This window comes from Colobus angolensis, unplaced genomic scaffold (genome assembly GCF_000951035.1).
Source record: "Colobus angolensis palliatus isolate OR3802 unplaced genomic scaffold, Cang.pa_1.0 Scaffold220, whole genome shotgun sequence".
In the NCBI taxonomy this organism is placed as follows: Eukaryota; Metazoa; Chordata; class Mammalia; order Primates; family Cercopithecidae; genus Colobus; species Colobus angolensis.
This window is the reverse complement of record NW_012115378.1, coordinates 1,831,495-1,845,421: the sequence shown is the minus strand read 5'-3', so window position 1 is coordinate 1,845,421 and position 13,927 is coordinate 1,831,495. Positions and strand designations below refer to the sequence as shown.

General features: G+C 40.6%; 1 protein-coding gene across 2 annotated transcripts in view; it reads right to left on the bottom strand.

Moving 5' to 3' along the window:
- Positions 1 to 13,927, bottom strand: part of RPRD1A (regulation of nuclear pre-mRNA domain containing 1A) — a 74,674-nt gene that overhangs the window by 43,370 nt on the left and 17,377 nt on the right. The window contains exon 1 of one of the 2 annotated variants that reach the window (XM_011943670.1): positions 6,942 to 7,011. The exons of the other annotated variant lie outside the window; for it this stretch is intronic. Coding sequence (XP_011799060.1) covers positions 6,942 to 7,011 — 70 coding nt within the window. Of the gene's footprint in view, positions 1 to 6,941; positions 7,012 to 13,927 lie in introns of those variants that run through there. 2 annotated transcript variants of the gene reach the window in all.

Sequence of the window (13,927 nt, the reverse complement as noted above, 5' to 3'; positions counted from 1 at the left end):
CTGCTGCTAAACTCACCAGAACGACTAATGTCTATGTAAAAATGCATCTTGGTGACTCTATCCTGTCACCTAAATTTTATCTATCCTGTTACTAAATTTTAGTAAAACCATTACAAACTATATGAAATACAGTCATTTAAAATAAGATGGTGATTGGTCATGTTATTAAGATGGCACCCTAAATCCTACATTGAATTTAGGATTGTTTTAATAGACATGTTAATTCAAAATCGTTGTTAAGCTATTGTAAAACAACAGAAGAACATGAAATGTAAAACAGGTTGAAAGAGACATCCCTTCAATCAATTATATATTTTTTGTTCATGCAATAAATATTTGCTAAGGTAACAGATTAACTGCTACGGAGAATAAATGGGAAAAGTTTAGATGTTTCCGTCTTTAGAATACATGGCCATAAATTTTAAACTGAATTCATTGTGACAAAAATATTCCCCTACTCACTATGCTCTGTGGGTGTCATCATTTCTCTAAGGAAGTAGACAAGATTCAACAGTTGTGGGCCAGAGTACATTTTTATTGGTTACAATGTTAAATAGCATAGTAGTACTGAATATGACTCAAACAAGGCTATACATAAGGAAAACAGTGTTGAACATAATCTTTTATACTATTATTATATTTTACTAGAATTAAACTTGAATCACTTAATGTAGTACAGTCATATTCAGAAGCATTATACCTTGTGGCATCCATAATACAATGCTGTAGGAAACTTACAGTCAGGACCAATTATGCAGTATCCTATTGTGGGCGATCTTACTGGATTTAAGACAAAAATTCTGATCAGGCTACATGTGGTCTTCTAGATGTCAAGAATTCAATTTACAAATTTAAGCATTCGACATATTAAAAAGTCACCTCTGAGTTCACATCATTCTTGAGGGACAACCAGAAGCCCAACCTTCTCACATACTAAGTCACAATTGATCAAACTTTACAAACCTGTCCCATGCCACTGTATAACCTGGTTTGTCTGTTTAAACCGCTGTCTACCACTCTTCCTGCTTTTGAAAGTTGCTGGCATGGAATAAAGATAAGAAGAGATGGCAATAACAGAGACCAACTTCTGGTTTTCAGGTTCCTTGTCTGGTTAGATAAACCACAGTGTGTAACTGGTTAAGGTATCAGGACCCTTTCCTAACATTTAGTCCTGTCTCTTTTTTACCCATCCCTGCCCTCTCAATCTCACCCACAAAATAGGTTGGTATTATTCAATCCAGGTTTTTGCCTTCCCAGTGTCAAATGAGTTAAGAAACTCAAATTTGTATTATCTAATTGGGAGGTTCCCTGCAATACTTTTGAATGGGTACCTGAACAAACAGAATCCTTTCACTGCACTTTTACTATGTGCTACACACTATTCCAAGCACTTTACATGTATTATCTCACTTAATCCTAACAATACGTCTCTATTTGGCAGTTGAACAAAGTCAAAAACGTTATTTACCCCCAGGGAAATAATGAGGAAGAGATCAGCCAGGATTGGAATCCAAAAAGTCCAACAGCCAAGCAAATCCCTCTTAACAACTAGACCATGCTTCCTGTCATAATTAAAAGGGCATGTTAACCTTTTGAGACTCAAAAGTAGCAACTCAAAAGAAGAAAAAGATAAAACAATGCTAAACAAAAAGTAGCAACTCAAAAATATTTTACAACGTTAGCAGCATTATTCACAATAGCCAATAGGTAAGAGCACTAATCAATGAACAAACAAAACGTGAATTATATATTCAATAAAGTATTATTCAGCCTTATAAAAGAAGGAAATGTTGACAGCTGTTACAACATGGATGAATCTTGAGGACACCATGTCAGGTGAAATAACCGAGTCACGAAAAAAGACAAACGATTGTATGATTCTACTTATTGGAGGTAGTCAAATTCATAGAAAAAGAGTAGAAGGGTAGTTGCCAAAGGCTGTGGGAATGGGAGGAGAATGGGAAATTATTAATGGGTACAGAGTTTCAGCTTTGCAAAATGAACAGTTCTGGAAACTGGCTACACAACAATGTACTTAATACTACTGGACTGTACACTGAAAAAATGAAGATGGTAAATAATATTTATTACCACAAAAACAAAAAAAATTCAGTGTTTTTTTTTTTTTTTTTTTTTTTGAGACAAGGTGTCACTGTCTCCCAGGCTAAAGGCTCCCTGCAGCCTCGACCTCCTGGGCTCAAGCAATCCTCCTGCCTCGGCTTACCAAGTAGCTGGAACCACAGGGGCACACCACCATGCCCGGCTAATTTTTTTAACTTTTTGTAGAGATAAGGGCTCACTTTGTTGCCTAGGCTGGTCTTGAACTCCTGGGCTCAAGTGACCCTCCTATCTAAGCCTCCCAAAGTGCTGGGATTACTGGTGTGAGCCACTGTGCCTGGCCCTAGAATGTTTTTTAAATTCATGGGTTAATTTCTCAAAGAATTCAGAATTGCTTTCACAATATACACTAAAATAAAAATTTACAAGATTTAAAAATATATTTACCATTGTTTTCCAAAGGACAAATTCTATATTAGGTGATTGAGCATGGGGTCCAAATACTAAGATACTATTTTTGCTTTTATCCTTGTAGAACCAAGCAAAAATATGAAAAATACCCAGCAATCATCACCACTTATGCCCTTTCCTAAATTTTCAGGGAATGAAATTTACTTCCATTTAAAATTATGTGTCCCTATACATACAACAAATAGTTAATGGTGGTAATCACAACAAGCAATGCAAGAAAATCACACAAAAAAATTTCAAATGAATTTTGATATTTTTAAAAATAACAGAGCCATAAATTGTTATTAAAAGAAAAACAGAAAGCTAACAGAAAGGGAAAACAAATCATTTCATAATTCCTCAAAGAAATGCCACTGTTGGCAACAAAGAATATAAGACTAAATGACAGGTCTGACCTAGTTAATTCCTATATTTCTGTTGCTCATGGGGTTCCTTCCAAAAACACTTGTTTTCCAAACCTTCCATTCAATTTAAATAGCATTTATTATTTTAATGTTTGCCATGTACCAGGTACCACTCTAAGTACAGACTAAAATTAACCTTTCCTGTTCAATCAGGAGTTTGCAAGTTTCATACAAATTGGCAGATGACAGGTCACATCACTAAAATGTTAGTTCTTTTTCTTCCTTTATTTCTTCTCCCCATGAATATATCACAGCAATACAGAAACAATCATAAATAATATACACCTGTGATATGGTTTGGCTGTGTCCTCACCCAAATCTCATCTTGAATTATGGTTCCCATAATCCCATGTGTCATAGGAGGAACCAGGTAGGAGATAATTGAATAATGGGGGCAGCTACCTCCATGTTTTTCTTATGTTAGTGAGTTCTCATGAGATCTGATGGTTTTACAAAGGGCTTTCCCCCACTTCACTCTGTACTTCCTGCTGCCGCCATGTGAAGAAGGACATGTTTGCTTCCTCTTCTGCCATGATTGTAAGTTTCCTGAGGCCTCCCCAGCCCTGAAGAACTGTGAGTCAATTAAATCTATTTCCTTTATAAATTATCCAGTCTCAGGTATTTCTTCATAGCAGCATGAGAACAGACTAATACAGTAAACTGGTACCAGGTAGTGGGGTACTGCTGTAAAGATACCTGAAAATGTGGAAGTCACTTTGGAACTGGGTAAAAGGCAGAGATTGGAACAGTCTGGAGGGCTCTGAAGACTACAGGAAGATGTGGGAAAGTTTGGAACTTCCTACAGACTTGCTGAATGGCTTTGACCAAAATGCTGATAGTGAAGTAGACAATGAAGTCCAGGCTGAAGTGGTCTCAGATGGAGGTGAGGAACCTGTTGGAAACTGAAATAAAGGTGACTCTAACTACGCTTTAGCAACAAGACTGGTGACATTTTGCCCCTGTCCTAGAGATCTGTGGAACTTTGAAGTTGAAAGAGATGATTTAGGGTATCTGGTGGAAGAAATTTCTAGGCAGCAAAGCATTCAAGTGACTTGGATGCTCTTAAAAGCATTCAGTTTTAGGCATTCACAAAGATATGGTTTGGAATTGGAACTTATGTTTAAAAGGCAAGTGGAACATACAAGTTGGGAAAATTAGCAGCCTGAGGATGCAATAGAAAAGAAAATCCATTCTCTGAAGAGAAATTCAGGCACGCTGCAGAAATTTGCAAGCAACAAGGGGCCAAATGTTTATCCCCAAGACAATGGGGAAAATGTCTCCAGGGCATGTCAGAGACCTTCATGGCAGCCTCTCCAATCACAGGCCCAGAGGCCAAGGAGGGAAAAATGGCTTCCTGAGCCAGGCCCAGGGACTTGTTGCTTTGGGCAATCTCAGGATTTGGTGTCCTGCATCCCAGCTGTGCAAGCTCTAGCCATGGCTAAAAGGGGCCAGGGTACAGCTTGGGCCTGGTTTTTTCAGAGGGTGCAAGCCCCAAGCCTTGGTGGGTTCCAAGGTGGTGTTGGGCCTGTGGATGCACAAAAGGCAATAACTGAGGTTTGGGAACCTCCACCTAGATTTCAGAGGATATATGGAAACACTTGGATGTCCAAGCAAGTCTGTTGCAGGGGTGGAGCCCTCATGGAGAACTTCTACTAGGGCAGTGCGTAGGGGAAATATGGGATTAGAGTTCCCACATGGGGTCCCCATAGGGCACTGCCTAGCGGAGTTCAAGAAGAGGGCTACTGTCTTCCAGATCCCAGAATGGTAGATCCACTGACAGACAGCTTGCATTCGTGCCTGGAAAAGCCACAGGCAGTCAACATCAGCCCGTGCAGGAGCTGCCCACGGCAGTGGGAGCCCACCCCTTGCATCAGCGTGCCCTGGATGTGAGACAGGGAGTCAAAGGTGATTTTGGAGCTTTAAGGTTTAATGGCTGCCCTGCTGGGTTTCGGACTTGCGCGGGGCCTATACACTCCTTGTTTTGGACAATTTCTTCCTTTTGGAACAGGAGCATTTACCCAACACCTATGATACCCCCACTGTATCTTGGAAGTAACTAATTAGTTTTTTATTTTACAGGCTCATAAGTGGAAGGGACTTGCCTTATCTCAGGTGAGACTTTAGACTTGGACTTTTGAGTTAATGCTGGAATGAGTTAAGACTTTGGGGGACTGGTGGGAAAGCACGATTGGTTTTGAAATGTGAGAAGGACATGAGACTTGGGAGGGGCCGGGGTGGAATGATATGGTTTGGCTGTGTCCCCACTCAAATCTCATGTCAAACTGTAATCCCCACATGTCAGGGGAGGGGCCTGTCTCAGGTATTTCTTCATAGCAGCATGAGAACAGACTAACACAGTAAACTGGTACCAGGTAGTGGGGTACTGCTGTAAAGATACCTGAAAATGCAGAAGTCACTTTGGAACTGAGTAACAGGCAGAGTGGGTGCCATGACTGTAAGTTTCCTGAGGCCTCCCCAGACATGCAAAACTGTGAGTCAATTAAATTTCTTTTCTTCATAAATTACCCAGTCTCAGATAGTTGTATATAGCAATGTGTGAAGAGACTAATACAATTACCTAAAAAGTCGAGCACATCCCCCAGAAGGGGCATGGTAATAAAAGTTCAGTTAATCACATAACCAGGAGACAGTTATAAAACATATCACAAACAATTCAACTAAAAGATCAATTACCAAGCTTCAAAAAGAAATCAGAGTATGCACTATTAAACAATATGAAGCAGACTTAGTGAAAGGATTAAAACATCATCTCTAGTTCCACTAATTCATAATTAGTTCATAGTTTTAGTTGTTCATAATGGTAGAAAGTGGTAGGAGAAGTGTTACCTATTTTCTTACATTGTACATACCTTATGTATATTCATTTTTATATGCTGCACGATATCATAATATAATTAATCATCCATGGTTTATGAAGACTGAATTTAAAACTACAGTAGATGTCAATGCTGATAAATACAATAAACAGCTAAAATCCTGTTATCTATAAAGATAAGAACCATCATTCCAAGGGAAACCTTCTATATGGAAAGCAGCAGCAGGAAATTGAATAAGGAAACACACACACACATATACACACACATGCACATATACACACACAAAAAAAAATATGCACATGTACATATACACACCCATACATATCAATGGGAGGAAGGAGCATTACTGCAGGTCTTGTACAAGGAAATCAGGAGAAAAGTCATTTTGAAAAAAAAAATCTACTGAAGATTTATTAACAATTACTGAACATCCTCATTTATATCCCTGGTAAAATGAATGACTACAGACTAGAAAAAGTTCCTATATATCCTGCTTATATAGTATATACATATTAAATCCTCAAATTTTAACTATAATTTAATTATCTTCTCTAAGTTTGAGTTGGGTGGAACTATAAATGCATTTAACTAAAAGATAATTATAAATGATTAAGGTCTCATGCCACTCATACAGTCAACAAATAATTACTTGGTATCTACCATTCACAGACACTGCATTAGCTACTAGGAATAAAAGATGACTCAACAGTCAGGTTGATAAAAGCCTACTTAAGCCTTATGTGTAAATGTGTGATGAAGCATTAGTGAAAAGAACATCCTTGGCAGAAAGAAGCTCTGCTCATGACCTAATGAATGCACTGTACATTATATATGAGGGAATAATGAAGTGTAAAGCTGGAAAGAAGGGAAGACTTAAACTAAATACCAAGCTAACAAGTGTTTCAGCTTCATTTTGCAAACAAAAAGAGAAGTATTGAAGTTTTATTTGGGAGCAGGGGCGAACAGGAGACCCTGAGGTACATTAGGAAAACTAGAAGTAGGTAACACCAAACACTAAGAATACTGCAATAGGCAAGGAAAGAAGAAAGAATTCAAAACTAGAGTTGTGATAACAGGAATTTTGCCTTTCATTTTTCTATGTAGTACCTCCTTTCCCACATCTAATGACCCCTAAAAATTTCTAAGCTTTTTAGGGAAGTGGTACTTACACAGAAGAAAAGTGTTTTTATTAACTTATAGTAAATTCCTGTTTGACAAAACCTCCAATTGGAATTTCTCATTTGTTGCACCTCCATTCTAAAAGGAAGCAATTGACAAGATAATATTTACTACACCTTTTAGAGTTAAATAGCTCTTTACAGTAACTGTCTTTCAGAATGAACCAGAAACACTGCTCAATTTTAGGTGAAAAAAAAGAATTCCACATAAGGGTTTAATGCAGAACACTACTACATTAAGTATTCTTGAAGTTGAGTGAAATTCAAATGCGAATTGAAGAAAGGTTTTCTGCATAGTCTCAAAAATACTAGAACAATTAATCAAAAATAACCTGTTCCTAACTTTCTGGATAATCTTCAGGTTTTCTCAATTATCACCTATACCAGCTCCATTTATAAAAATTTTTTTTAAATAATAATTTTTTTCATTAATAATCCCGATGTACCTCTCCTGACACCAAGGAGTTAATTGTGTAGCATTTCCTATTATGTATGGCTTTTAAAAGGCCCTAAACTTCTCTTCCATCTTATAGAACCCTTTTCTCCGAATTCCTTGGTATCCTCATGCTCTTTTAAGTCCTACTACAGTAATCACTCTCCCCACAGCAGGGCTATCTCCAACTTACTAGACTCTCTCCCAACTAAATCCTGTTTCTTTTAGTTCAGAAAAGCATGGAGATGGATCTAATTCAGTTCCTTTACCCTGAGATAATTTTATACCTAAGTATTCGTTTTAAAAATATAGTGCAACAAACAAATTAAAAACACACGTTTGTGGAAATCAGCATTTTCTGAGGCAAAAAAAGAAAGGTCTGTGCTGTGTAGACTTGTATCCTGAGAGTGTTTCTCTGAACCTGTTTCCAAAACAACTTCAAGACTTTTCCTTCTGCCTGTGGCATTGTGGGGAAGACATGTTCCTATGGATGGATAGGTGGTTGTAAGCCAAAAACTGCTTTAAGTCAGTCAACATCTTTGTCACAGAAAGCATATAATCAATAGATGATTCTTCAATGGATTCTATCTGTCCCAGACAGGACAAAGAGTTCAGTCAGACACAGCTGGCTGCTTCTCCACAGCAGAGGTGGGTGAAAAGTGGGTAGAGGTGATGTACTCCTGTACTACTGCCAGGAGGTCTCAGATTTGGCAGCCTATTCCTTGGAAGAGTTCAGGTTCACATTTCAAATTACACAGTAGGGACTGATCCTGTCAATTCTTGCTTACAAGCCTTTGAAGATTTTCTACTGTTCTTCAGATAACATTTTAAAAATCCTTAATATGCATGCACCAAAGGCCTTAAACAAAGAGGTCTCCACCATCTACACTACTCTTCACATCCAACACTATCCTCCAACTTCCCCAACTCCCACCATACTTCAGACCTCAGTTAAATGGGTTCCTCCAGTTTTCCCTGACCAACAAGACCACACAGGTTAGGGAGCCCTGAGATGCTTTCATAGCACTCCACACTATTCCTATGGCACATCTACCCTAACTATAATTATTTTTATTTCATGTAGTGCTTCCCAACTAAACTAAGTTCCACTGAGAACAATGACTGTCAAATCTACCAAAATCAAACCCAACAGCTAGCTCCTAATTTGATCAACATTTACTGAATACATTTTGGCCTAGACCTTGGCTTTAATTACTTGTCCCAGTAACTTAGTTTCTGATCATTAACCTCAGCCAGCACAGGAGACAGGAACACATGTAAAATTACACTGTTGTCAGAAACCGCAACAATTTTTAATTCAGATTATGAAAGACAAACTTCCTTAGCACTCTCATTTGTACTTTTTTAACGTATTGGGTTCAACTATTTTCATTTTCCTTCCTTCACTCTACAGTTCTCACAAAGCAATAACTTATAGAAAAACAGTCAAGACATGTGCACAGCAAGTACAAAGAAACAGAAATGTTAAATAATTAAAACCAACTACCATTTTCAACCTACTACAGTGACCAAGACTAAAGTCTGACACAAACTAAAACTGACAAAAGTATGGGTGAGATGACCAAATTTAGATACCTTCAGATACTGGTGGTTAAATCATAAATTAGTACAACCTCTCAGAAAAACAACTTGGTAATATCTATCAGAATTCAGAAAACATAATTGCACATAGCTTCTTGACCTTGCAAATTTTACTTCTAAGAATTTATCCTATGGATATATTTCTCATAAATGCACAAAGAAATCGTTAAGGATATTCATGACAGCATCAAGAAAGAACTGAATAAACATTCATATAATCCACACAATATTCTGCAGCTGTTCAAAAATGAAATAGAGGTTGATGTACTGATATGGAAAAATATCAAAGACATAGTATTAAGTTACACACACACACAAACACAGTAAACAATAACTATATCTTTGGGAAAGACCAAGAAGAATCTGGGGGGGAAGAGGCGGAGTTACCAACAAAGAATTAAGCTATAAAAGAGAAACACATAAATTATATATTAAATGATTACTCTGAGCCTACGTGCTGAAAAAGGCTTCAGCATAGTGCTTGCCTGGTACTCCACCAACCGACTTCGTTGTGTAGGTGCGTTTATCCATGGCTTCTCCTGTTTCAATGCTTGGTTAAGGAGAACAAAAGAATACCTAGGTCCAAGCAAAGGAACATCTTTTCCATTCTAAAAGGCCAAAGGAAATTCAAATTGCTAAGAAATTTTCGTAACCAAAATAATTTTTAAAACCTTGGTTTCAGTATATGCAACAAATGAATCATAAAAATCCTGAGACGAAAAAACTTCATCCTGCACCATTAGACCACTATAAAATACACTGTCAAGTGGAACAGTTCTGGAATACATACCATACCCATTTATTCACATTACACTTATAGAATGAAATTGAGACTAAAACTTTTTTGTTTTACAAATAAATTGAAAGAAATAATACTGACTACAATTTTTATGACCTGAGCATTGTTCTAAAAGTTTATGTATCTCATTTAGTCTTCAAAACAACCCTACAAGGTAAGTTATCCTCATTTTACCAACGATGAGAGGTGACAATGTGCTAGCAGCCCTCACTCTCAGCGCCTCCTCAGCCTCAGCGTCCACTCTGGCAGCACTTGAGGAGCCCTTCAGTCTGCCACAGCACCGTGGGAGCCCCTCTCTGGGCTGGCTGAGGCCGGAGCTGCCTCCCTGTGCTTGCAGGGAGGCGTGGAGGGAGCGGTGCGGGCGGGAACTGGGGCTGCGCGCTGGTGCTGGAGGGCCAGTGCGAGTTCCCACGTGCACGGGCTCGGTGGGTCCCGCACAGGAGCGGCCTGGTCGCCTGGCGCCGCCAGCCCAGGGCAGTGAGGGGCTTAGCACCCGGGCCAGCAGCTGCGGAGATTGCGCCGGGTCCCCCAGCAGTGCTGCCCCGCCAGTGCTGCACTCAAATTCTCACAGGGCCTTAGCTGCTTCCCCGCGGGGCAGGGCTTGGGACCTGCAGCCTGCCATGTCTGAGCTCCCACCCTGCGGTGCACTGCCGCACAGCCTGAGCCTCCCCAACAGGCGCTGCCACCTGCTCCATGGCGCCCAGTCCCATCGACAGCCCAAGGGCTGAGGACTGCGGGTGCAGCTCGGGACTGGCTGGCAGCTCCACCTGCAGCCCGGTGCAGGATCCACTAGGTGAAGCCAGCTGGGTTCCTGAGTCGGATGGGAACTTGGAGAACTTTCGTTCTCGTAATCGTAAATACACCAATCAGCACTCTGTGTCTAGCTCAAGATTTGTAAATACACCAATCAGTACTCTGTATCTAGCTCAAGGTTCATAAATACACCAATTGGTACTCTGCACCTAGCTAACTCTGTGTCTAGCTAACCTAGTGGGGACTTCGAGAACTTTTCTGTCTAGCACTCTGTGTCTAGCTCAAGGATTGTAAACGCATCAATCAGCACTCTGTGTCTAGCTCAGGGTTTGTAAATACATCAATCAGGACTCTGCATCTAGCTCAAGGTTTGTAAATACACCAATTGGTACTCTGTATCTAGCTAACTCTGTGTCTAGCTAACCTAGTGGGGACCTGGAGAACTTTTCCATCTAGCACTCTGTGTCTAGCTCAAGGATTGTAAATGCACCAATCAGCATGCTGTCAAAATGGACCACTCAACTCTGTAAAACAGACCAATCAGCTCTCTGTAATAATTGACCAATCAGCAGGATGTGGGTGGGGCCAGATAAGGGAATAAAAGCAGGCTGCCCAAGCCTGCAGTGGCAACCCACTCAGGTCCCCTTCCATACTGTGGAAGCTCTGTTCTTTCGCTCTTTGCAATAAATCTTGCTGCTGCTCACTCTCTGGGTCCACGCTGCCTTTATGAGCTGTAACACTCACTCCGAAGATCTGTAGCTTCACTTCTGACAGCAGACCATGAACCCACCAGAAGGAAGAAGCTCCAGACACATCTGAACGTCTGAAGGAGTAAACTCCAGATACACCGTCTTTGAGAACTGTAACACTCACCGCGAGGGTCCGTGGCTTCATTCTTGAAGTCAGTAAGACCAAGAACCCATCAATTCCGGACACAAAACAATTATTAAAGTACAGCTACCCTTCAACAATGGGGGGTAAAGGGGGTCAACCCCCTGTGCAGTGAAAAACCCATGTATAACTTCTGACTCCCAAAAAACTTAACTACGAATAGACTATCACTGAGCAGAAGCCTTACTGATAACATAAATGACACGTATTTTGTATGTTAAACTATATACTGTATTCTGACAATAATGTAAGCTAGAGAAAAGAAAATGTTAAGAAAATCACAGAAAGAAAACATTTATTATTAAGTGCAGGTGTTTTCATCAAAAAGGTTTTCTCTTCGTCATTTTAACGTTGAATAGGCTAAGGAGGAAGAGGGGGAAGAGGAGCGGTTGGTTTTGCTGTCTCAGGAGCATCGGAGGCAGAAGGCACTGAAGGAGGTGGAAGGGAAGGCAAACACACTCATGTAACTTTTACTGAAAAAATTAACATAGAAGTAGACCTGGGCAGTTCAAACCCATATTGTTCAAAGGGAAACTGTAATTAAATGTAAATTACAATGAAATCAATCAGCACTCTCAAGCCCCATACTGTGTCCCTAAAAAACATTTCATTAATAAAACCAGATCAAAGCCGGACACGAAAGCTCCCATCTGTAATCCCAGCATTTTGGGAGGCTGAGGCGGGTGGATCACCAGAGGACAGGAGTTCGACACCAGTCTGGCCAACATGGTGAAACCCCATCTCTACTAAAAATACAAAAATTAGCCAGGCATGGTGGTGCACGCCTGTAATCCCAGCTACTCAGGAGGCTGAGGCACAAGAATCACTTGAACCCAGGAGGTGGAAGTTACAGTGAGCCAAGATCACACCACTGCACTCCAGCCTGGACACAAAGCGAGACTCAGCATCAAAAAATATAAAAAATAAAATAACTAAATAAAAGCAGGTCAAGTCTCACGTCTTCTGGCAAATAAAAGCAGGAAATGCACAAAATGTACCAAGGACATCTTGTCATGCTAGAAAGGATAAAAGTGATTTTAAAAACTGCAATTGTATCCAAAGGACACAAGCAAACTTCCAAGAGGCTGCCACTGACAAAAGAGCATCACAAATAATAACAATAGTCTAAAATACAAACATATAAAAATCCATGAGCTGAAAATGATAAAAAAAGAAAACAGGCAAGGCATGGTGCCTCATGCCTATAATAACAGCACAAAAACAGTTCTGCTCCAGCCAAACACCATAGAAAAAAACTTCTGCTGCCACACCCATACTAGCAAAGAAAACGGTAAGCCTAGACTTCCACCCTCACAGTACTGTAATGTGGATCCCAACATTCCCACCAGAGTAGTGTCAGAGAAGGCAAAGTAGGGAACCTGGACTTCCAACCCCACTCAGCAATAAGGAAACACTCCCCACTGGGCTGTATCACAGGAGGCCTAGGGGAACAACAGGACTTTCACCATGGTACGGCAGTAATGGGAACATATACTCCTTCTCCCCTCCCCACGGTGTCAGTGGAGACCTACTGGAAAGCCAGAACTTCTACTCGCACACAACAGTACCACAGTACCTCCTTCTCCTGATGGGGCAGTGTCAGAGAAACCCAGTTAAATTAAGATTAAATAAGATCTATCATCTTGGCTAAGCACAGTGGCACATGACTGTAATCTCAGCACTATAGGAGGCCGGGGTGGGTGGACTGCTTGAGTTCAGGAGTTCAAGGCCAGGCCCGGGCAACATGGTGAAACCCCGTCTTCACAAAAAACACAGAAAAATCAGCCAGGCATGGTGACGTATGCCTGTAATCCCAGGTATTCAGGAGGCTGAGGTGGGAGGATTCAGAAGGTGGGAGGATTGCTGAGCCTGGGAGGTCATGAAGTGAGGTGCCACCGCACTTCAGCCTGGGTGACAGAGTGAGAGCCCATCTCAAAAACAACAACAACAACAACAACCTAGAGCCTCATAACATCCCAAAATCCATTATATCCATTAAAAACAAAAATCACCCCATATCAAGAACCCGGAAGATCTGAAACAGAATGGGGAAAAACAGCAACAGATCCCAACACAAAGTAGAGAGGTTTAAATGATCTTACAAAGACTTTAAAGCAGCCGCCAAGGCTGGGCAACACAATGAGACCCCCATCTCTACAAAAATTAAAATTAAAAAACTAGGCATGGTAGCTCATACCTGTAGTCCCAGCTACTTAGGAGGCTTACCTGAGCCCAGAGGTTGGAGGTTATACAGTGAGCTACAATCACACCACCATACTCCAGCCTGGGCAACAGAGCAAGACTCTGTCTCAAAATAAATAAATAAATAAAGCAAGCAGCCATCATAAAAATCCTTTATTAACTAGCATATAAAATATGTTGAGGCCGGGCGCGGTGGCTCAAGCCTGAAATCCCAGCCCTTTGGGAGGCCGAGACGGGCGGATCACGAGGTCAGGAGATCGAGACCATCCTGGCTAACACGGTGAAACCCCGTCTCTACT